The following is a 23609-nucleotide window of genomic DNA, read 5'->3' as shown; positions in this document are numbered from 1 at the left end:
AACATTTTTATAAATGAATGAATGAATGCTTTCCATGGGTGGATGACGATCCAGCCTGCTAGGGTGAGGCTCTTCTGGAACCAAGAGGGGCCAGGACAGTAGGAAGACAGGTGGCGGGGCTTTGGGCGACTGTGGGCAGCCCAGGGAGACGCCAGTGCCAGGCCGGGCGCGCGCTTCACTTCCGGGAAGAGGAAAGAGGGAGGGGAGGGGAGAGGAAAAGAAGGGGCAGGAGAGAGAGATGGGGAGGTTGGGAAAGGGAGGCGGAAAGCATGGAAAAGGGGCGCGGGGAAACCGGGAGAGCGCAGAGGGGCACAGCCCTCACTCGCCCTGCCTGGGCGGGAGCGGCTCCGCCCCTCGGGCGCCGGGAAGGCCGGGGACGGCGGGGCCCGGAAGGTGACTGGAAGGAGCCAGGCTCGGGTCATGGCGGCACCGGGCGCGTTGCTGGTGATGGGCGTGAGCGGCTCGGGGAAGTAGGTCCGGGAGAGGGCGGGGGGCGCCCGGGAGAGACGTTGCGGGCCCGGCGGAGGCCGGACGTGTCGCCGTCCTTGCCGGTGAAATGGGGTCGTGGGGACCCCCCGCCCTTCCCTTTGCAGAGGAAGAAACCGAGGCCCGCGGCTGCGCGCACTCTCCCAGCCCTCCAGCCTGCTAGCAGAGCGCCCATCCTGGGACCGCATCCGAGCCCAGGGTTCCCGCTCTAAGACAGGGAGGCTGCAGCGAACGCATGCTCAGGGAGGAAGCCGCTCCTGAAGAGGCGGCTGCGGGGCTGCGCAGGTGGAGGCCTAGCGAGCGGCGCGGGGCTCGGTTTCCGGGCGCCTCGTCGGGGCCAGGCGGGAGGGTGCACGGCCTCTAGCGAGAGGACGCAAACCACGGCCCAGGCTCTCACGGACCTTTGGCCATCTGAACACACAGCGGCCTCCTCCTGTGAGGCCCTGGACTTCTCCGATTCGATTTTGTAAAGTGAATCGTTTTCCCCTTCCTTTCATCACCTTAACCCGGAAGGAGACAGCGTTAATATGGAGGGTAGCTCCTGAAGGTTTGGAAAGAAAGGAGAGAATTGTGGAAACCACACAGGTAGCCCAGTGTGCTAACTTGGAGACTGAGGAGTTAACATTTGGCTTCCTGTTTAAACCAAAGTCTAACCGTGCCATTTATCAGAAAAGACAGCTGCTGCAGCATTCGACCACAGGCAGCAAAGGATAGAACTTGATCACCTAAAACATTATAACCTTCAAGGGCCTATAGGACCCTTCTAGAATTTTCTGAATCAGGAACGGCCCATGTTGTGGCCCGTGTAGTCAGGTGTAAAGACTTACTCCAGGTAGATGGGTTTTGCTTTCCAAAATTGCTGTAGGGTTCTTAGCCACAAAGATAAGAAATCTTGAACTGAAATTGAAATAAAACATGGAGCCCCAAATCCCTTGCTGCCATATGATTTGAATCAGTTGGAGAATGTAAAATCATTGCCATCGTGTGATGTAACAGGAGTGAAGAGCCCTAGGTCTAGGTTCTGTTGCTGTCTGGCTGTGTGAGCTTGAGTAATTCACGTACCCTTCTGAGTCTTGGATCAGTTGAGGGGGGTCTAATCCCTATGATGTATAGCTTGTGATATTCATGTACTCCGTAATTATTGAGCTCAATGCTTTACTTTATGTCATTGTCATATAGTGAACAGGACAGATAAAATCCCTGCCCTCAAAAGGATTTACATTCTGGTATGGGAGACAGAGTAAATGAATATATGTAGTGTGTGAATTGGTGAGATGCTCTGGAGTAAGCAGAACAAAGGGTGCCAGGCAGAGTGGTCAGGGAAGGCTCCTCTGGGGGAGTGGCGTTTGAGCAAAAACCTGCAAGACTTGAGTCCGCCATGTGGATAGCTGAGGAAAGGGCAGGGGAGGCAGAGAGAATGGCAGGTGCAAAGGGTCTGAGGCTTGGCTTTTTTTTTTTTTTTTTTTTTTTTTTTTTGAGATGGAGCTTCACTCTTGTTGCTGAGGCTGGAGTGCAGTGGTGGAATCTCAGCTCACTGCCACCTCCGCCTCCCGAGTTCAACTGATTCCCCTGCCTCAGCCTCCAGAGTAGCTGGGATTATAGGCGCCCACCACCACGCCCAGCTAATTTTTTGTATTTTTAGTAGAGATGGGGTTTCATCATGTTGGCGAGGCTGGTCTCAAACTCCTGACCTCAGGTGATCCACGCGTCTCGGCCTCCCAAAGTGCAGGGATTACAGGCGTGAGCCACCATGCCCGGCTACGGCTTGGCTTCTTTAAGGAGCAGGAAAGAAGCCATTGTGGCTGAGTGAGGGGAAGCATGATGGGAGATGAAGTCAGAAACAATGCAGTGAAGAGATGTAGTCATATGCTGGCAATATTTTGAAGGCGGAGTCAGAAAGATGTGTTTGTGGACTGGATGTGGGGTGTAAGAAGAGGACAGAGAAGTCAAGGATGATTCAAGATTTTAGGCCGGCCGGGCGCGGTGGCTCAAGCCTGTAATTCCAGCACTTTGGGAGGCCAAGACGGGCGGATCACGAGGTCAGGAGATCAAGACCATCCTGGCTAACATGGTGAAACCCCGTCTCTACTTAAAAAATACAAAAAACTAGCTGGGCAAGGTGGTGGGCACCTGTAGTCCCAGCTACTCGGGAGCCTGAGACAGGAGAATGGCGTGAACCCGGGAGGCGGAGCTTGCAGTGAGCTGAGATGGGCCACTGCACTCCAGCCTGGGCGACAGAGCGAGACTCTGTCTCAAAAAAAAAAAAAAGATTTTAGGCCTGAGTAATTGGAAGGAGAGAGTTGCCACAAACTGCGATGGGGAATCAGTAGATAGAGCAGATTTGGAAGACAACCTCAGAATCTCAGTGTGGGATATGGTGAGTTTCACGAGCCAGTCAGTCATCAAGTGGATGGTGGTTGGATGTCCAAGTCTGAAGTTCAGAAGAGAGGGACTTTAGATCTGACTGTGGGAATCATTGTTGTGTGGGTGTACTTAAAGACCTAAGGTGTTGAGATCACCAAAGGGGTGTGTATAGATAAAAAAGCTGGCCAAGAACTGAACCCTGGGGCCTTCTGGTGGCTCAGCGTCAGGGAGATGTGTTCAATGTTATTGACTAGCTGAGTAATAAAAAGACTGTGACTTGATTATATTCATCATTGGATGTAGCAACATCAAGTTCTTTAGTGACTTTGTGAACCCCTATTGAAGCCCTACAGGATTTTAAAATTATACTCCATAACATTTAGAAAAATATTTTTCACAGCCTAATGGCTGAAGAGAACAATAGTCTCAAAACAGAAAGACTCCATTTATAACACTGTTAAAACACAGTGACCTCAAGTACTCAGTTTGTTACTGTCTTCCCCCACCTGAATGTAGAGGATCATTTTCTTTTTTGTTTACTGATACATGTGTCTAGAACAGTTCCTGGCATTTTGTAGGTACTCACTAAATACTTGATGACTTCATGAATGAATAAATGGATGGAAGATGGCAGGCATTTGAGTAGGTGGCAGTGTTGTTAGTTTTCTTTATATTTTCACAGTCTTAGTGAAGCCACCCTTAACATCTCCTTCCAGGTTTCCTTCTCTTTGCTGATGAAACAAGCTCAGACCTTTTGAATATCTTTCTCATTGATTCTGCATCCCTTCCTTCTCCCTCATTGGCCTGTGTTGTCTTTTTAAGTCCCTTGCTCCTGATTTAGACCAACTCACTGGGAGACGTATAGACCCCAAATCTTGATTTGTAATCCTGGGTCTGACCACTATTTAGGGCCCAGCACGGTACCTCATTTGTGCCAGGGTCTTTGGTGCATATTCAAGAGTCCAGACAGTGGTTTTTCGTTTCCCATCTTCTTCCTGACAGTCTTCACCCACATCTCTTTAGCTCTACTTTCAGATTATGAGTACTGGATGGCATATTCATTCATGGCTAATCTAACTTGGTCTTTTTGTTGGTGGTGGTGGTGGTGTTTTGTTTTTTGAGACAGACTCTCACTCTGTCGCCCAGGCTGGAGTACAGTGGTGTGAGCTCAGCTCACTGCAACCTCTGCCTTCTGAGTTCAAGCAATTCTCATGCCTCAGCGTCCGGAGTACCTGGGGTTACAGGTGTGTGCCACCATGCCCAGCTCAGTTTTGTATTCTTAGTGGAAACGGGGTTTTGCTATGTTGGCCGGGCTGGTCCCAAACTCCTGGCCTCAAGTGATCTGCCTACCTCAGCCTCCCAAAGTCCACCTGCTTCAGCCTCCCAAAGTGCTGGGATTATAGGCGTTAGCCACCACGCCCAACCTAACTTGGTCTTAAGTGTGATTTCTGCTATGCATACTTCTGGCTTCACCAGCTGTGGAGATTGGCCGGGATGGTCTGTTCATCCATAGGCTGCATGTCTCGCTGAGCAGCCTTCAATAGAATGAACATAACGGGAAAGGTTTCATTGCTCTCGCAATCCTTTGGTTACATCAAGGAGCAGATCTCAGTTTGGTACAAGTGTGTCTAACACCTCTCTAATGGCTTTTTGGTGAAAGAAAGAGGACCTTTGTTAGGCAACAGTGTCCAGCTAGAATTTACTCACATTATTCTGTTTTCATTACATACAGCTTTTCAGGTGCCTTCTGTTCAAGGCAAGTGATGATAGCTTCTTGTGTAAGGGAATGAAAGAAAGTTTCCTTCTTTAACACACTTACTTAATTTTTAAAAGTGAAGCAATTAAATAAAAACATCAAAATGTTGAGGTGATATGCAAAATTTAAGAGGGCATGATAAAACAGTATGGAGATAGGTAAAAAATTATGAAGATGGTGCTTAAATAATTGGCATTTGGGCAACACTTTAAACATTGAAAGCAAGAAAGCACTTTATGGGTCATTGTCTGCTGGCCTCCACCCCTACCCTGTGGTACTAGACTGTTGAGGATGGCCGAGGCCATGTCTCAGTGAGCTTACCATTACATCCTGGGTAGGTGCTCAATAAACAAATGAAATTTAGGTGGATGGATACACTGTGTGGCTCAGATCCCTTGTTTTACAGGTGAGAAAACTGAGGTTTAAAGGAACAGGTGACTTGGCTGGGAGCACTCAGTCATTTAGTGGCAGAAGGCAACCGTGGCCCCATCTCCAGTCCCGAGTCCCGAGCCCCTTTCACTAGCACGTGCCGCCTGGTAGAGTATGAACAGGTAGTTACCAAATGCTCTGCACGGAGAACGTTTAACTCCCAGTCTTAACAAGTGCTGGTGATCCGTGAGATACTGACCCATGTCCTTTATTTTAGGAGTGTGTCTCTTTTAAACTCCAAAAATGTTTTTATGCTTTTATGAGTGCCCTGAACTTTACATGGGTGCTGCTAGAGATTAAATCTTCCATCAGACCCCTCCACCCAATATTCTCAACAGAATTTTATGACTTTATGAATTCAACATTCCCCCCCACACACACACACAAAATTATACCACAGGGACCAAAAACTGATTATTGAAGAAAAATCTTAGGTTTCATGAGATCTTATATATTGCCTTTTGAGAAAAAAATAGTGTTAACTAATTATTTCTTCACTGACATTCGAGGGGATCAGCTAAGGCCAGTCTCCAGACTCCAGGGTCACGGCATCACTGCTTTAGGATTACACTGTGATTGGTGTTTAAATTCCTGCTAGGGCAGCCGTCCCTTTCCCAGACATCCTTGCACAGAAGGAAGCTCCACACATTGGGCAGGGCAGTAATGGGAACATCTGTGTCCTCTCCACAGATCCACCGTGGGCGCCCTGCTGGCATCTGAGGTTAGTAACCTGTCCTAATGCCTTCCGAGTGTGTGTCCCATTGTGTTCTGGTCTCCTTGCATCTCTTTTTCCTGCTTTGTATGGACACTTCCACATGGCTTTGAACCCCATTGGAGCAATTTCATTTTTCTCCTTGGTGATTACAAATAGTGATGAATAGGCAGGGCGCGGTGGCTCACGCCTGTAATCCCAGCACTTTGGGAGGCTGAGGTGGGCGGATCACGAGGTCAAGAGATCAAGGCCATCCTGGCCAACACAGTGAAACCCCGTCTCTACTGAAAATACAAAAATTAGCGAGGCATGGTGGCGTGTGCCTGTAGTCCTAGCTACTTGGGAGGCTGAGGCAGGAGAATCACTTGAACCCAGGAGGCGGAGGTTGCAGTGAGCCGAGATTGAGCCACTGTACTCCAGGCTGGCGACAGAGTGAGACTCTGTCTCAAAAAAAAAAAAAAAAAAAAAAAAGTAATGAATTAAAGGAGACCGTGGCAGCCCCAGTCGTGGGGGCTGTGAAACGGCATGAAAAGGTGCTTCCCTCCTGGGGGTTGTGTTTGGGGTTGATGGAAACCAGGCAGCTGGCATTGTTTCTACACCTGCCTGTGAGTAACCCCACAATGACTGTCACATTGGCCCATCTGCCTGCCACATACACCCTTTCACTTTGTTCTTAAAGTTGGGATGGAAATTCTATGATGCTGATGACTATCACCCGGAGGAAAATCGAAAGAAGATGGGAAAAGGGATACCGCTCAATGACCAGGTAACAGTTGCTGTCTGTGTCCATCACACGTGTTCCACCTGGGTGACAGGATGAGATCTCTACAGCACTTGGTGCAGTAGAGTTCCTGAGTCCTAAGGTCACTGTACAGGGGCTTCAGAGAGCCTGGTGCCCAGTAGATCCTCTACATATGTTAGCTGCAGTCCTGAACAACTGACTGAACTTGGCCCCAGGAGCACTGCCACCCTCTGCCCCAGCCGGAACAGGTTCTGCCAAAACACCTTGTTGTGGGATTTTAACCTGCAGAATGTAATTCCTGAGAGGGCAGAGGCTCCCTGTGCCTCATACATGGGGAAGTCCTCATCTCTTCCCAGGTGCTGCTGTCAGCCTGCCACCATCACCGTACTCTGGCATTCACCCCAAAGCCAGAGTGATCATTGAAAACTCAAATCTGGTCATGCCTATGACCCGGTAGAGGCTTCCCACTAACCTCAGGATCAAGACCAAACACCTACACTGCTAAGCATGCGTGGCGTGGCCTCCACATGGCTCCAGCCTCTTTAGAAACCATGCAGCCCCCCGCCATCTCCACAGGAGCACCCTGGCCTCTTCCAGTCCCTCCCACTGAAACACTTCTCCCATGGGGCCTTTGTATCCCTGTTCCCTTCTTCCCTGAGCTAGCCCTTCTCATCCTTTGTTCTCAGCACCCATGCCACTTCCACAGGGAAGTGAAACCTCCGTGATGGACTCTCATGGTGCCATTTCACTGTTGCACTTGTCCCTGTGGCAGCTCAACAACTGACGGTCTGAGAATTTGATTAATGTTTGTCTCTGCAACTAGACTTTACCCCTAAAAGGGCAGGGACTGTGGCTGTTCCTGTTAACCATTGTACCCCCCAGGCCTGACGCACAGTAAACATCACAAAATAGTTGTGGCATGTTTTCGAGTGAATGAGTGGATGAACAGCACTCTCCTGTGTGCAGGCTGTAAGGCCATCCCCTAGAGTGTCTCACACCAGAGTTACAAACTGTCCTCACTGGCATAACTGGCCGTAACTCAGGAGAGATGAGGGCAGGTCAAAGGCTGGGGCCACGCACTAAGTGTGTCCAAAGAGCAAGAACGAATGGAACTGGCCACAGACCAACACTGTTGTTTTCACTTTCAGTGGGGCTGGGCTCACCCCCAGGTGTCCTTTCCCTAGCTCACTATCTTTTCTTTTTTGTGCCTTGAGCCATTAAACCATTATTAGGTCTATTCTAGAGCACCCCAAGAGCACTTCTCTTTGTTATTGGGGGTGCAGCTTGAGTTTGTAGAGGTTCAGGCCTTGAATCATCACAGGTTTGCAACATTTCATTTTAGAAGATAGGGCAACAGAACTATAAAAGAGAGTAATAATAATGAGAGTAATAACAGAGTAGTAATAAAAGAGAGTAGTAATCATGTTGATACTAAACTAGAGATAATAAACATAGGCAACCTAATTCCACCACCAGACTTGTATGACCTTGACAAAGGGCTTAGTCTCTCTGTGCCCTGTTTTTCTCCTGTGAGGTAGGAATGTTAACAGGATCTATTTGATTGGCTTCTTGGGAGTATTAAATGAGATAATACAAAAAATATGCACAGAAAAGTGCCTATAGCATTCAATAAATATCACGTTTTAAAATTATTACTAACCATACACACACAACATAAATCATATATACCCGCCAATAACATAAACCATTTCTAAGGGAGTGTATAAAATGTGACTGTGCCTGTGTTATTTTAGGTTTCTGTTTGGTGACTGCAAATAAAAGGTAAGTTAAATAACAAAGTAACCAAAATTGATAGATTTTAAAATGGAATTTCTGTAGTCTTCCTCTTCTTCACAAGTGATGCTTGTTAAGTGGACTGTATGGATTGGGGGGTAGAATTCAGAAGAGAAATTTATGTACAGGAGAAAAGATTACTGGAAGAAACACAAGTTACTTACTAAATTTTTTCAGAAAAAAAAAACTACAAGCTAGCCAGACCGTAGAGATAAGCAAAATAGAGAGAGGAGGAGGTAGAACGACAGATGGTTTACATTCTTAAGAGGTAGAATGACAGATGATTTTCATTCTTGATAAGAATCCAATGAGTCTAAGACTGAAGATATGGGTCACAGCTGTGCTGGCACCAACACAGCTCCTGGTTGCCGTGGTAACCGGTCCCCACCCTCCCCACACTGCTCCCATGCTACAGAGTTGAGGAAAGCCCCCTGTGGATGGATCAAAGCGTGTCCATGTCCAAGGCAGAGGCCCTGGTTCTCCCTTGAGAAAGAATCTAGGGAGGATGTAGGGAGAGTTTTGTGTTCAGACGGCTCAGAGCTGCAGTCTGAGTGGAACATGTTAAGGGCTCCCTCAGGCTATTTAAATGTAAATTAGTTAGGCCAGGCTCAGTGGCTCAAGCCTATAATCCCAGCACTCTGGGAGGCGGAGGCTGAAGGCCAGGAACTTGAGACCAGCCTGGGCAACATAGCAAGTCCCTGTCTCTACAAAAATTAAAAAAAAAATAGCCAGTGGTGCATGCCTGTAGTCCTAGCTACTGGGGAGACTGAGTTGGGAGGATGGCCTCATCTCGGGAGGTCAAGGGTACAGTGAGCTGTAATTGCACCACTGCACTCCAGCCTGGAGGAACAGAGTGAGACCCTGTCTGAAAAAAATATATACAAATTAATTAAAATAGATCAAATGTAAAATCTAGTCCCTGGGTTATACCAGCCACATTTCAAAATCTCAGTAGCCATGAGTGGCTAGTGGCTACCTTATTGGACAGCACAGCTATAGAACATCATTGCAGAAAGCTGTGTTGGACAGTGCCAGTCTAGAAACAGTCTACCCAAGCTGTGATAAATTATTAGCATTATCATGATATTAATAATAAAGAATTTCAAAGCTACTAGTCAGTGAGTCTGCCCTAGGCGCCCGGCCCTCAGTGTCCCTATCTGAGCCTGCAGTGACAACTGAGTAGACTTCAACTTCAAAGTCTATTTTAAAAAGAGGGTTTTTTGGAAAAGAAAAAAAATCCTGAAAAAAAAACTCCTGATTATAATTGTAATATTTGCCCTGTATAGAAAATTTGGAAAGTACTAAAAAAAATTTTCATAAACTATGTCACCCTTGGTCTCATCTTCCAAAAATATGAATTGAATTTTGGAATTATTATTCTTTCTTTTTGGAGGGCAGTCAGTATATAACATTCTATATATTTTTGCATCAGGTAAAACACACCCATCTCCCCGCCATTCCCACTCCCCACCTTCCTTCCCGTCTCTCTCCACCCATATTCTACCATTATCTGTTCTCTACCCATCATTCCCTTCCAAAAGACACTTAATTTCTCAAGATGTTTCCGTAGGCCAAGAAAGCTTTCTCTAGCCTCATGACGTTCTGATTTAACCCTTCTTGGAGCATTCATTATGCTCACCTCCGAGCACTGGGCTGGGAGTCGGGAGTGCACTGCCTTCCCCATCCTGGCATGTAGGGACTATCTAGAGCAGGGGTGTCCAGTTGTTTGGCTTCCCTGGGCCACATTGGAAGAAGAATTGTCTTGGGCCACACATAAAATACACTAACACTAACGATAGCTGATGAGCAAAAAAAAAAAAAAAATTGCAAAAAAAAAAAATCTCATTATGTTTTAAGAAAGTTTACAAATTTATGTTGGGCCACATTCAAAGCCGCAGTAGGGCTTGCGGGCTGTGGGTTGTACAAGCTTGATCTGGAGTGTGAAAACCTTGAACATCAGAGCCATAGGCAGAGATGCTAATTTGGATTGTCTCATCTCTTTCCCCTAAGACTTGTGTGTGTGTGTTTGATTTTCATAATTTATTATATTGTCCACAGTAACTGTTTGGAAGGCGCAGAGCTTAGTGAATTTGCTCTAATATCTCCTTCTTGTTCCAGTTTCTTCACTGTAGAGAGATCTCAATTGCCCCCTTTCTTCATTATGAGCATAAAATTTGGAGCTCATGTGTCTAGGTCCTTCCTAGCACCCTTACAATAAGGTCCACACTCCTTAGCAGGCCAGTCAAGGTCTTGAAATTCTCTTTATCCTTCAAGATTTACTCTTTCCAAGGCCTACTGTTTCCAAGGCCTGATCAAGATTGGCCTGTCCTCTGAGCGCAGTGGCTCATGCCTGTAATCCCAGCACTTTGGGAGGCCGAGGCAGGCAGATCACGAGGTCAGGAGTTCAAGACCATCCTGGCTAACACGGTGAAACCCCATCTCTACTAAAAATACAAAAACAAAATTAGCCGGGCACGGTGGTGGGCACCTGTAGTCCCAGCTACTCGGGAGGCTGAGGTGGGAGAATGGCGTGAACCCAGGAGGTGGAGCTTGCAGTGAGCCGAGATCGCACCACCGCACTCCAGCCTGGGCGACAGAGCGAGACTCTGTCTCAAAAAAAAAAAAAAAAAAAAAAAAGGGCCTGTCCCCCTGCTGTGTTATCACAGCCCTTCTTAGTATATCTCCTACAGCCCTCATCACTGCAAAAAAAAAAAAAAAAAAGGGCCTGTCCCCCTGCTGTGTTATCACAGCCCTTCTTAGTATATCTCCTACAGCCCTCATCACTGCCCTGCAAGTAACTTAATAGATTATTTACTCATTTGCCTCTTCCCTTTGAGGATAGGAACCACACCATTCATATTTATCCCCAGTGCTCACTCAGTATGGTGCTTTGCATGTATTAACATTTAGTGTTTGTGGAATTAAGGCCCAATGCCTACGAAATTCGTGAATTTAAACTCTTTCAAAAATTCAGAGTTGGAAATAAGTACTGTTTATTTCAACTGTTAAATCAACCAAAAAATAGTTTATTCCTTTTCTTATTTAAATCCCAAAGCAGCTCATTGAATTATATACGATCCCAACTTTACAAATGAACAAAGAGAGGCATAGAGAAATTAAGTAACTTGAGCAAAGCCACACAGCAAGGGGAGTCTTTCTGACTTCAAAGATCATACTTTTCCTACTGTGTTAAAGGCCCTGATCATCCAACCATTAAACAAATGATTCACAAGCAGTGAATCAAGGTTGGTTAAATGGAAAGAAAAGGGTTAGAGAGAGGGTGAGAGTGACAGCAGGAGTGAGAGGGGCAGTTCCCCACAAGCGCTTCCATGATAGGGGTTAGGCCTTAAGGATGTTTGAGGCACTGACCTTTTGAAAGGGTTATGACGGCACTGGCACGGTGCCCTGGCTTGAAGCAGGTCAGGCACTGGAACTTGAATTTCCACACTGGCGCTGCTTTGGAAAAACCTTTCTCCTTGTGGCTTCATGGGAGCCTCCAAGGAAAGTTCATAATCATTGAATTATGATTCACTATTTGGAAATTTCAGGAATCACGTTCAAAGTGCTGCTGTTTTATTTCCAACCCTCTCTATTGTTTTTATGACTGATGCACACAGTACATGGTCATTAGTCTGGTCTGCCATAAATTCCGATAGGGCGGATGTCTAAAAGCACCTATTTTTGTTTAAATAGTTTTATATTTATTATGGCTTTCATAGTTGAGATTCTGAAAAATTTTATTATGACTAGATGAAGCAATGTGCTTTATTATTGACTAAATCATCCATTAAGGCACTATTAAAACAATGAAAAAACATGTATTCAAAGTAAAGCTCTATTTATTTGTATGCAAGATAGAAAACTTATTACCCAAATATGTTTTCTGTAATTTTTAATTTGTTTCATTCTTATGAAATACTTCAGGCACATAGAAAGTATAATGAATAAGATAGTCAACACTCAGCTTAATGAAAAGTGTATTTGTTTCCTAAGCCATAAAGTAATACAGAGATTGATCTCTATTTCCACAGCACCAGCAAACACAAATATTTGTGCAGATGGAATGGCAGAATGTATAATCTGAGCAAAAGAGCAAAATGCAAGTTTGTGCCTATGCTAATAAGAAAGAAATTCTTGTATTTAAACAAATTGTCCTCTCTCTTTGGTTCATCCCAAACTCATTATGAACATTTACTCATGCCAAAAAAAAATTATTTTTGTTCTGTGTATTTCATCTCTGAGTTGGTCCTAATTCATAGTTCGAATTGCCCCTTAACTCTAAGTAGATATGTGATCATGTAAATTAGCATTCAGCCCCCAGAACTTTCCAATCACTTCCTCTTCTAAAGCATTCTTCTTGCTGAATGGAGATCCACAGCCCACAGCACTAGTCTTAAGTAAAGTCTTAAAGTCCCAGCCAGAGACTTCTACAGTGACAAGGGGAACACCTTGGAAAAGGCTGGTTGACTACCCAACTGGGACTTCAGGGCTGGCTCTCTGTCTTGCAGGCCCAGCCCCCTTGATACTGTCAACACATTGAATATGGATTCATCTCTCATGTGAGACCCCTACTAATCAGGTTTACAAGTTCCTGCATAAACCAAAATGCCAGCTGATTAATGTACCAAAAGAAATACTACTGTTACGTGGCCTGTAACAATCACATTAGTACCCACATTTTCAGAAGCCAACATACAATCAGAGGTTTCTTAGTGAACATGGGAGAGTTAAGACCAAAGAATCTGGTGGTGCAAGACCATGCATTAGTAGGAAAAGGCTTGCTAATGAGAATATGATGTTCACAGGCCAGTAGCCGAGGCTCCATGTCCGCTGGACAGTGCTTCACATTTCAATCTACAGTGCCCTGCTCTGGCCTTCCTGCCTGCCCAGCCTGTCTGGGACAGACATGCTTCCTCGAGGTATGTGAAAATATTAAGTTGAATCACAGTGATGCCTTGCTAGCCTGGGAGTCACTCTAACTCCTTCACATGACCTTACACATCTCTGCCCCTTCCTTTTAACTGTTGATCTTTAAATTTAACGCTGAGAGAACAATCGTATTTCCTTCTTTTCCAAGTCCTTAGGAAAGCACCTCGCTGTGGCCCTCATTTTCTCTAGGAAGATAAATCCTTTGACTCATAGCTTTATAGAACTTGACATAATTTCTATGATTTGAAGGCAGATGCCTCCATTTTCATGTAAAACATACTCCGGGATTAGAAATCAGTCCCCTAAATGCTTATTCTACCTTTTTGTCAAGTATGTGGCCACTGTTTCCCTCCTGTGGGCCAATATGTGCCATGTTTTTATAAGATTGAATCCCAGAGTGGGAAGTAGAACCTCCTGCTAATGTGGGAGGCTTCAAGACCCAGTGCCTTCTTTCATTACAACGGTCTGTCAGAGGAGCTGTTTTAGAAAATATATACAAGAAGGTTTTAAAAAAAAAAAAAAAAAAAAAAAGCTGATGTATAGCAGTATTGTCTTTTTCATCTTCATTAGCCCAAAAATGTGGTAGAAAAGTTTGGCTAATTACAAGGGGAATAAGAGAAAGAAAGGAATTTAGAAAGATGAGTTCAAATGGTACCTTAGGAATTAGCCAAACTTAGAGTGATCATGTCTAGGGTATTGGACCAAAAGCACCCAGAACAGTGGCTGGGCTCCCTACACACACAATAGGCGCTTATAAATGGATAAAGGAAAGTGGAAATCCAAATTTGTGCTTGAAGGGGCAGCTTCTCCCCAGGGGCAATTTTCCATCAAAAAGTACTGCAGAGCTCAGTCAGTCCAGCTAATTATCCCTGTAGCCTATAATCCTTGACAGCCTTCTTCCCCATTCCCCACCATAAGCTCAGAAAACACTGAATTGCAATGGTGGTTTCAAGTTGCATAAATGTAGACTGTCCAACTTTTTTTCTCTTCACAGAGTGTCCAGAACATCTAGTTTTTTAGTAGGATGTCCTAGAAAACCTTGCCAATAATAAGCATTAAATATCTACACTCTTCTCCAAGAGCACATAAAGTCTCCTCATATATTCTAACGTTAATAACTTTAGTTTTTGCTTTATTAACCACAAAACAAAGACATTTTCTGACATACACAAAGATAGAAGGGCAGACTGTCAACTTCTCAGTCTAATGGAGGAATTTCAAAAAACCTCTCTTGAAAATTTATACATCAAGCAGACAAAATAAATTATGAGTAAGGATATAGATTTGAATAAATGCATCAAATCTGACATAGGCATTAATGAAAAGTAAATAACACATATTATTTTCAAGTATATGTGGGACGTTTATAAAAATTGACCATGTGGTCTGCAAATATGGAGCTGGTAAGCCTCATCATCTTGTTACTGCGTTTACAAAAAAACCACACTTGTTCCACTAAATACACCCCCCAGACAAGTGCTAACATAAACAGATGTTTCATTTGTTAAGTACATTTCAGCTCTTAAGTACATACATGACAGTAACTGTTGTGATTTGAGTATTGATTTATGTTAATTATGTAGTTATTGACATTTAGATTATAATTTGTGTAAATTGTGTGACTGTCATCCTTTGATCTGTACATTTTGTGATTTTGGTAGCTATTACATTTGAACTCCTAAGTGATCTCTGGTTAAATAGTATGTGCATGGAAGTAAAGTCTTAGAGTTCTATGTTTAGTAAACTTACAGGACCCTCAATCCTACATTAGCACGCAATGCTTTAAAAATAATCTTTTATTTGATATGAAGGAAAAGAAATATTATTTCTAATTCTCCTCTTCCTTCTATGAAGGGCGGATCCAGATAACTAGAGGGTTTTTGACTTGCTGAGCACAAAGTGATAGGCTTGGTAGAATGACCTCGCACTTACTGAAGATTAAATTACTCTGAATAAGAAATGTCCTGAGCCCAGGGGAGATACCCAGGAGCTAAAGGTGGTTACCGAGCTGGAGAGCTTAAAAGGCTCCTCATGGAAAAGATCAAAGGAAAATAAAAATTGCCAAAGTCCAAGGCAAAACGAGAACATCTCATGTGCCAAAATCAAAGTGTGGCAAGGCTGAACTAAACCAGAATAACCCACTCCCCTATGTAAAAGCCAGGAGGGCAGGAGGCTGAGGTTTTGATGACCCTGTAGAGATGGGAGATAAGATTGTAAGACTGTATGAAGTATCTGGACCTGAATATCTTACATAAAGTCTTGTTGTTGTTGTTAACATTGATGTCAAGTAGTAGAATATAAAGTCCTTATATTGTTGGAACCTAGGTTTAGATTCCTTCCTGGGATAGGGGGTCCTCTCGAGAGACCACTCAACACGGGAGTCACAGCAGAGAGATTTATTACTAGCGCGCTAGGGTCCTCTGCACAAAGGTGGCAAAGGACCCCGATTGCTTGTTACAGGTAGTTTATATAGGCAAACACCACCGGTTCAAACAAGGCGCGAAATTCAAACAAAGCTTAAGGCGCGAGATTCAAACAAGGCTTAAGGTTCAAAATGATTGGAGCCAGCTATGGTGCGAGCAGGGTGTGTCTTTTCTGATTGGTTGGGGTAGGCTAGTTCTCTGATTGGTTGGGGTGGGCTCGTATGAGGGGTTTTTCCTGGAATTATTTTTCTGTTTGCGTTCCGGGGATATTGGGTGTTTACTAAGGGGCCATCTGGTGTTGGGTGGGTCTGAGTGGCCATCTGGTGTTGGGTGGGTCTGAGTGGGTTGTTTTTCTAAGTTTCAAAATGGCCTAACTTAAGTTTCTAATTTTTATTAAGTTTCTAATTTTTATTCCTTTCAATATAAGGGCTGTCTTTGAATGAGGATTAAAAATATTGCCACCCACTGAATTCAAAAGGAGCAAAATATCTAGCTGCCTCCCTGGGCCACAGGTGGGAAAAAACAATGATCCTTGAGGAACCTGAGCCCCTGCTAAACCCAAATTCACATTGTATGACAAAGAGGCACCAAGCTTATAAACTCACATAAAACTGTTCTAGAATTGATGAAACTGCCTGTGAAAGTGTTTCCAAAACTTAGGACTCCCACAAAGGAAAAAAAAAAATCTTTTGCTGAAGATGAAACTACAATCAAAAACTATAAACTGCATGGGAAAATGGACCACTATGAGAGAGAATCAGCAAAAACAGTAATAGTAAGATGTTGCACTCAAAGAACTAGACATAATAGAATCAAATAGAAGACAAGAACAGGAAAATTTGAAAAAGAATGAAATAAAAATATTAGAAATAAAAAATAATCAACAGATTAAACAATAAACTAGATATAGCTGAAGAGAGAACTAGTGAATTAGAAGAAAAGCAGATTGGAGCATATTACCCAGGATGAAGAAGAGAGCTAAACAGAAAATACTCAAGAAAAATGAATAGATGTGTATGATAAAATGTCAAACTTCCCGTATAGCTAAAAGGAACCCAAGTAAATAGAATAGGAGAAAGGCAATATTCAAATAGGTAATAACACCTTTCCAGGGTATGAGTACTCACACTAAATATGCAAAGTAAGTCCTGAGCAGGACAAGAGTAATACTGCACAGCCTCTCAAAGACAAAGAGGTTTTTCCTACCTAAAACTACCAGAGATAAGATATATTTTCTAAAAGATTGCCTAATACACTAAAAGAGACTTCTCAACAAAGGCCCAAATAAAATGAAATAATTATTCAAACTATTGAAAACGGTCAACCAAGAATTCTTCACCAACTAACAAAATCTGATTCACAAGTAAGCACAAAATAAAGACATTTTCTAACATACACAAAAATAGAAGGGTGGACTGTCAACTTCTCAGTCTAATGGAGGAATTTTAAATACCTTGAAAAATTGATACATGAAGTAGACAAAAGAAATTATTAGTAAGAATATAGAAGATTTGAATAAATGCATCAAGCCTGACATAGGCATTAATGAAAAATAATATTCTTTTCAAGTTCATGTGGGACATTTACAAAAACTGACATGTACTAGACCACAAAGAATATTGCCACAAATTTCAAAGAATCAGTATCATACCACTCACATTTTTTACTATAATGAACTGTAAAATCAATAATAAAAATGCACATACATCACCAAAATGGCTGGGAACTCTAAAAATAAGCAAAAATTTTTAAAAATTAACATTCATATAAATAATTTATAAGTTAAACATCATAATGGAAATTATAGAATATTAAGTAATATACAACAAAAGTACTATCAATTAAAATTTGTGGGATGCAATTACAACATTATTTAGAGGGAAACTAGCCTCTAAGTGCATTTTCGGGAAATGACAAGAATGAAAAGTAATGAGCTAGTTGTTCAGTTCAAGTAGAAAAAAATAAATGCAGGAAATAATAGAAATGAATGCTAGTGAAAACAAACTGGGCACATGTTCTCAGGATCTCCTGAGGGCTATGTCATGGAAAAAAATAAACTATGAGCAAAAGCTAGTTGTTTGACAAAATAAAAATAGATCTCTAGTGAGACTGATCAAGAAGAAAGAAGCACAATTGAGATGAATAACAAAAAGAGGGATGTGGAAAACCTGATGCCAGTAAATTTGAAGACTTAGACAAAATTGGATAATTTCAATGAAAAATATCAATACTGTGGGGAAAATGGGGTTGGATGGCAGTGATCTAGTGGCAGACACTGCTTAGGGACACCTGCTTTTTCCCCAGTGAAAATGTGACCATTCTGGTGCTGCATTTGGCTTAAGAAGCAGAAGGTCCAGAGAGTTGTATAATTTACAGTAAGGGCATGGATTGTTTATGTTACTCCTTTGAAGTAATGATAAAGGTGATAAAAAGTGACTACGTTGTACAGCGAGTGTAACCTACAGATATGAACTGTGTTCAAGGTTCTGGAGGCCTGGAAGCTGGGCTGAAATGAGCTGAATCTGCTCCTGCTGTGTGGCCGCCTGGCTTCCACCAAGTTCCTTATTCTTTAGCCAAGTAAGAGGATGCAGTAAGAGATGGGAAGGGCAGGCAGGGAGGGTGGCTCAGCTGTCTAGGTGTGGTCTCTTCCTGCCATCATAAATGTTGCAGCTACCAAAAGTGAATCAAGAATAGAAAACCTGAATACAATACAGTGCTCATTAAAGAAACTGAATCTATAATCAAAGATCTCCCCTCAAAAAAGGCCCGAGGCCTAGGGGGTTTTTCAGATGAGTTTTATCAAACATTATATATTATATACAAGCTGTTTGAAAGAACAGGACAAAAGAGAAAACTATCCTACTCATTTTATAAAGTTAGTAAAGCCTTGATACTGACATTTAATATGGTCCATATTTTTAAAATATAGGCCCATCTCAAGTATATAAAATCAAAAATTCTAAATAAAATGGTAGTAATCAAATGCCTAAAAGCAAGGACTTTAAAAAGCACATCATGTTTCTGGAATCAGCTTCAAAATCATCTAGGATGGGATTATTTGGGATGTGGGATGTGGTTGGGGGCATACGTACAACAAGACTAATCGTGGGTTGAAAATAGCTGAAGCCAGCCAGGCACGGTGGCTCACACCTGTAATCCCAAACTTTGGGAGGCCGAGGCGGGTGGATCACCTGAGGTCAGGAGTTCGAGACCAGCCTGACCAACATGGAGAAACCCCATCTCTACTAAAACTACAAAATTAATTAGCCAGGCATGGTGGCGCATGCCTGTAATCCCAGCTACTCAGGAGGCTGAGGCAGGAGAATTGCTTGAACTCAGGAGGCAGAGGTTGCAGTGAGCCGAGATCACGCCACTGCACTCCAGCCTGGGCAACAAGAGTGAAACTCCGTCTCAAAAGAAAATTGCTGAAGCTGGGTATTGGTAATATAGAGGTTTGCTTTGTACTGTTTTGTCTGCTTTTCAGTGTGTTTAAAATTTTCAATAATAGAAAGGTTTTTCTGTTTTGTTTTCCAATGCATTATGGCCAATAATCAGGATTTGCACCAGGAAGGAGGAGAAAATTTACTTGTCTCAGGAAGATTTCTTTGTGAAACATTGTAGCATGTGCTACGTAAATTTCCTCTGTCTTCTCTTTGGCAAAAATATAAATTTCTTAGAATAATTTTATCTGAAGGGAATTTTGTCCTTTGGAGGGTCTGAAGAATAGGACCAGGGGACAGCTGACATAAGGGTTTATGTGTGTATCTCTCTGCATTTGAGATCAGAGATACCTGAAGAATACATGCAGTACAATAAAAGACTTGTAAACATATCAGAACCAGGGAGGACATATGTAAAATGGGGAGATTAGGGCAATTTTTATTATTATGAAAAGAGCCACTGACACCAGTCAAAAGAAAATGTTTCTGCCCAGGGGCTGGCCCCTCAGCCTTGTGCACGGGCCCGCTTCTCACACCACTGAGCTTTCGCTGGACCTTAACGTTTGTGAACACGATATAACTATGTTTCTCTACAAACAAACAATACCTGGAGAAGTCACATTGTGTCTGGGTTTTTGGTTTTGTTTTGTTTTTTTCAGGACCGGATTCCATGGCTCTGTAACTTGCATGACATTTTACTAAGGTAAGAGACCACTGGGCCTTGGCATAAGCCACAGCCAGCAAGTAAAGAAAACCCTCAGAAAAGACAGGAAAAGAAAAATGCACTCCTGAAATCACAGCTGACTGATGGTAAAGGATTCTAAAAACTGACTACACTTCTATCAAGTAACCACAACGATTTCAGCCAGCCACAGACGGCATGGAGTTTCATCGGGCTCTGGAGACATACCTTCTAGACAGCTCCACAGTTACTAGCTAGCAGTCTTGATCAGCCACTTGGTTTCCATAAGTCTGTTTCTTCATTAGTAAAATGGGAATTAATATAGTTCCTACCCACAGATTATTGTAAGAAGTGAGTGAGTTGGTGAGTGGGCAGTAGAACAGTACCTAATACATAGTAAGTGCTCAAAAAATGTCCACTGGTGCCACTCCTGTTATTGCCTATCTGAGTCTTCAATTTTTCCTCCCTTTACTTCAAACTTTGACTACCAGGAAGGCCTGAGGTCATTTGTGAGTGAACAGGTAATTAGCCACCAGGATTAGAGTCCATATTGCCCAGCTCTGCAGCATGGCCCCTGAGCAAACAGGGTCCCCCCCACACCACCCATCTGTGGGTCTGACCCCAGTGGTATCCTGGTCGGGACATGGAGGAGGATAAGGAAAAGGCAGGGAGTGGGTTACGGATCTTCCTTTCTAAGGTGAAGTCATATTTTATCCATCTAAAACCGTCTGGGCCATACGAAGTTAGAGTATACTTAAATGAACAAAAATTCAGTTTGCTTTTTTCACACCTGTTGACATGGCTGGCAGCCCTGTCTTTGCATGGGCTGAGTTTTGATTTAGGGGTTTACAGTTCAGGGTTTCAAGGTTTGAAAATTTTTGCCTACCTGGGTCTCTAACATAATGCACTCATGAGAGTCTATTTTTACAGTACTGTCATTTTATAGTCATAAAAAGGAGTATGGCTTCATTTTTACGTTTGCTAACCATGTATTGGCTGCAAAAAAAAAAAAAAAAAAAAAAAAAAACCGCAAGGGAGGGCCCTTCCTTCAGAACTTTCATTCTGAAGAGAACTTTATACTGAGTCCCTAAGCCAGCCCCAAGTCAGAATTTATGCACCACCTCTTAACTCCAGAGTCCTGTCCTGACCCCAGGATGACTGCCTCCCACACTGAGCAGCCGCGTGGTCTCTGGCCGCACTGGTTTCCCCTTACTGGTGCTGTGTCACACTGCCTCTGTTTCTGGCTCAAGTTTTTCCCTTAGTGCGTCCCTAGAAACCTCTCATGTTCTACTCGCCTTGCCCACAGAGGCTGATGCTCCCTTCTCTCCCGCTTTTTCCAGCTCTGCACCTAGCAATTCCCCCAGACACTGTGGAGTAGGAATAGGGAGAAGCCAGTTGTAGAATGCAGATCCCTGAACATCCTGCAGAGGACCTGAGCTTAGCTGTTTACATAGCACAGGGGCACGCTGGCAGCCCTGTCTCCACATGCTGAGACGGAGCAACGTCTGGCATCCATCAAAGCAGAACCAACGCTTCCTGAGCACATCTGTATATCAGAGATCTCGAACAATGTTTTTCTTATGAAAGCTCTAAGTATGCTAGGTAGCCCCATTTAACAGATGACGAACTGACAATCAGAGAGGTAAATCCCTTCGCCCAGGATTGTTCACTACTAGCAGAAGATCTTTAACTTAGTTAGTACTGCCTGATGTTTAACCACCACTTTCTGATGCCTTCCACTGGCAGGAAGTAGGACTAGAGTCCTGCACCTAGAATTGACAGAGGTTATTTTTAAATGTCTTCATTCTTTAACCTCCCTCTTTTTTTTATTTTTTTCTTTTTTTAAACAGAGATGTAGCCTCGGGACAGCATGTGGTTCTAGCCTGTTCAGCCCTGAAGAAAATGTACAGAGACATATTAACACAAGGAAAAGATGGTGCAGCTCTGAAGTGCGAGGAGTCGGGAAAGGAAGCAGAGCGGGCTGAGATGCAACTCCTGGTGGTCCATCTGAGTGGGTCATTTGAGGTCATCTCTGGACGCTTACTCAAAAGAAAGGGACATTTTATGCCCCCTGAATTACTGCAGTCCCAGTTCGAGACTCTAGAGCCCCCAGCAGCTCCAGAAAACTTTATCCAAATAAGTGTGGACAAAAATGTTTCAGAGATAATTGCTAAAATTATGGAAACTCTAAAAATGAAGTGAGAACCATTTTGTATCAGTGGTCCACACAAAATTAAGCATAAATATTTGTGCCATCCCAAACCTCGTTCCAGCCACCTTGCCCATACTAGATTCTAAATTTTTCTAAAGGCAAACAAACCCCAATGTATCAAGACAGACTTGTTTGGGTGTAATTTTAGGGATTATGCTGGTTCATCGGGAAGCAGAAGGGGAGTTTTAAAAGTCAAGCTTAAATTGAAGTTTAAATTCATCAAATGATCAGAGGAAATTCTGTAATTGATGCTGGAAATTGTTATATTGTTTAGAACATTCTTGCTCATGCCCGTATGTGCACAAATAAATGAAACTTGGCTGTCCTTGACATTCCCTGGAAATTGGTGTTGGAAGTATAAATATGTACATCATCCACCCACCACCCAGCACACCACACAACTCCTAATCCTCTCTCCTGGAGCTGTGGTCAGAGTGGTGGCTTTTTTTGTTGTTTTTTTTTTTTTTGGAGATGGAGTCTCACTCTGTTGTCCAGGCTGGAGTGCAGTGGTGTGATCTCCGCTTACTTCTTAAGCTAAGGTCTCAAAAGGTAGTCACTGGAGAACAAGCAAACTTTGTTCAGTTCCTTAAATGATGTAATACAAACATACTCACCAGCAGCAATACCAAGTTTCTTGCCTTTTGCCTGAAATTATGTCAACTCGAACTGTCTGCTGATCATCAGCTCTGCGCTGAGCGGTTGTGTGTTATGTATCTGTGTGTAATTTAAATGTAGAAACTTACATAACTGCTACTTAAAAAGTAGAGTTTGGGCCAGGCGCGGTGGCTCACACCTGTAATCCCAGCACTTTGGGAGGCTGAAGCAGGTGGATCACTTGAGGTCAGTAGTTCAAGACTAGCCTGCCCAACATTGCAAAACCCTGTCTCTAGTAAAAATAAAAGTAAAAAGTTAGCTGGGTATGGTGGCAGGCACTGGTAATCCCAGTTACTCAGGAGGCTGAGGTAGGAAAATTGCTTGAACTCAGGAGGCAAAGGTTGCAGTGAGCCAAGACTGTGCCACTACCCTCCAGCCTGGGTGACACAGTGAGATTCCATTTCAATTTTTTAAAAATTAGAGTTTGGTCAACAATTTTTTTTTCTTTTTTAGAGAGGAGGTCTTGCTCTGTCACCCAGGCTGGAGTGCAGTGGCATGATCATAGCCCACTGCCTGTTTGAACTCCTGGGCTCAAGTGATCCTCCCACCTCAGCCTCCCAAGTAGCTAGGACTTCAGGCATGTGCCACCATGCCCAACTAATTTAAAAAAAAAAAAAAATTTAAGAGGCCGGGAGTGGTGGCTCACACCTGTAATCCTAGCACTTTGGGAGGCCGAGACTGGCAGATCACATGGTCAGGAGATGGAGACCATCCTGGCTAACATGGTGAAACCCTATCTCTACTAAAAATACAAAAAATTAGCTGGGCGTGGTGGCAGGTGCCTGTAGTCCCAGCTACTCAGGAGGCTGAGGCAGGAGAATGGCGTGAACCCAGGAGACGGAGCTTGCAGTGAGCCAAGACAGCGCCACTGCACTCCAGCCTGGGTGAGAGAAGGAGACTCTGTCTCAAAAAAAAAAAAAAAAAAAAAATTAAGATACAGTGTCTTGCTATGTTGCCCAGGCTGGTCTCAAACTCCTGGCCTCAAG

General features: G+C 43.4%; 1 protein-coding gene across 10 annotated transcripts; it reads left to right on the top strand.

The window, feature by feature from the left end:
- The first annotated feature begins 231 nt into the window (after nt 1-231).
- IDNK (IDNK gluconokinase) lies at nt 232-22299 on the top strand. 10 transcript variants are annotated; one of them, XM_073021495.1, is made up of 7 exons: nt 238-470; nt 3997-4094; nt 5726-5756; nt 6427-6513; nt 13089-13202; nt 19735-19778; nt 21608-22299. In XM_073021495.1, exons 1-7 carry the CDS (start codon nt 270-272, stop codon nt 21957-21959), a joined length of 927 nt encoding a protein of 308 aa, XP_072877596.1. In that variant the 5' UTR covers nt 238-269; the 3' UTR covers nt 21960-22299. The 10 variants fall into 10 exon arrangements, with proteins under 10 accessions (XP_037854480.2, XP_072877596.1, XP_037854475.2 ...); XM_037998553.2 differs by lacking the exon at nt 3997-4094 and adding an exon at nt 5013-5157 and having other exon boundaries at nt 390-470; XM_037998547.2 differs by lacking the exon at nt 3997-4094 and having other exon boundaries at nt 238-393.
- The last annotated feature ends 1310 nt before the right edge of the window (nt 22300-23609 follow it).

Source organism: Chlorocebus sabaeus, chromosome 12, assembly GCF_047675955.1.
Source record: "Chlorocebus sabaeus isolate Y175 chromosome 12, mChlSab1.0.hap1, whole genome shotgun sequence".
Taxonomy (NCBI): Eukaryota; Metazoa; Chordata; class Mammalia; order Primates; family Cercopithecidae; genus Chlorocebus; species Chlorocebus sabaeus.
The sequence above is the reverse complement of the archived record's forward strand: the minus strand, read 5'-3'. Positions and strand labels throughout refer to the sequence as shown.

Bases quoted from the DNA above. Each gene is read 5' to 3' on its own strand.
- IDNK (XM_073021495.1), top strand. From the start codon at position 270: ATGGAAAAGGGGCGCGGGGAAACCGGGAGAGCGCAGAGGGGCACAGCC. The intron at 13,203-19,734 runs GTATGTGAAAAT...TGTTTTTTTCAG, and splicing joins GACAGACATGCTTCCTCGAG to GACCGGATTCCATGGCTCTG. The intron at 19,779-21,607 runs GTAAGAGACCAC...TTTTTTAAACAG, and splicing joins TTGCATGACATTTTACTAAG to AGATGTAGCCTCGGGACAGC.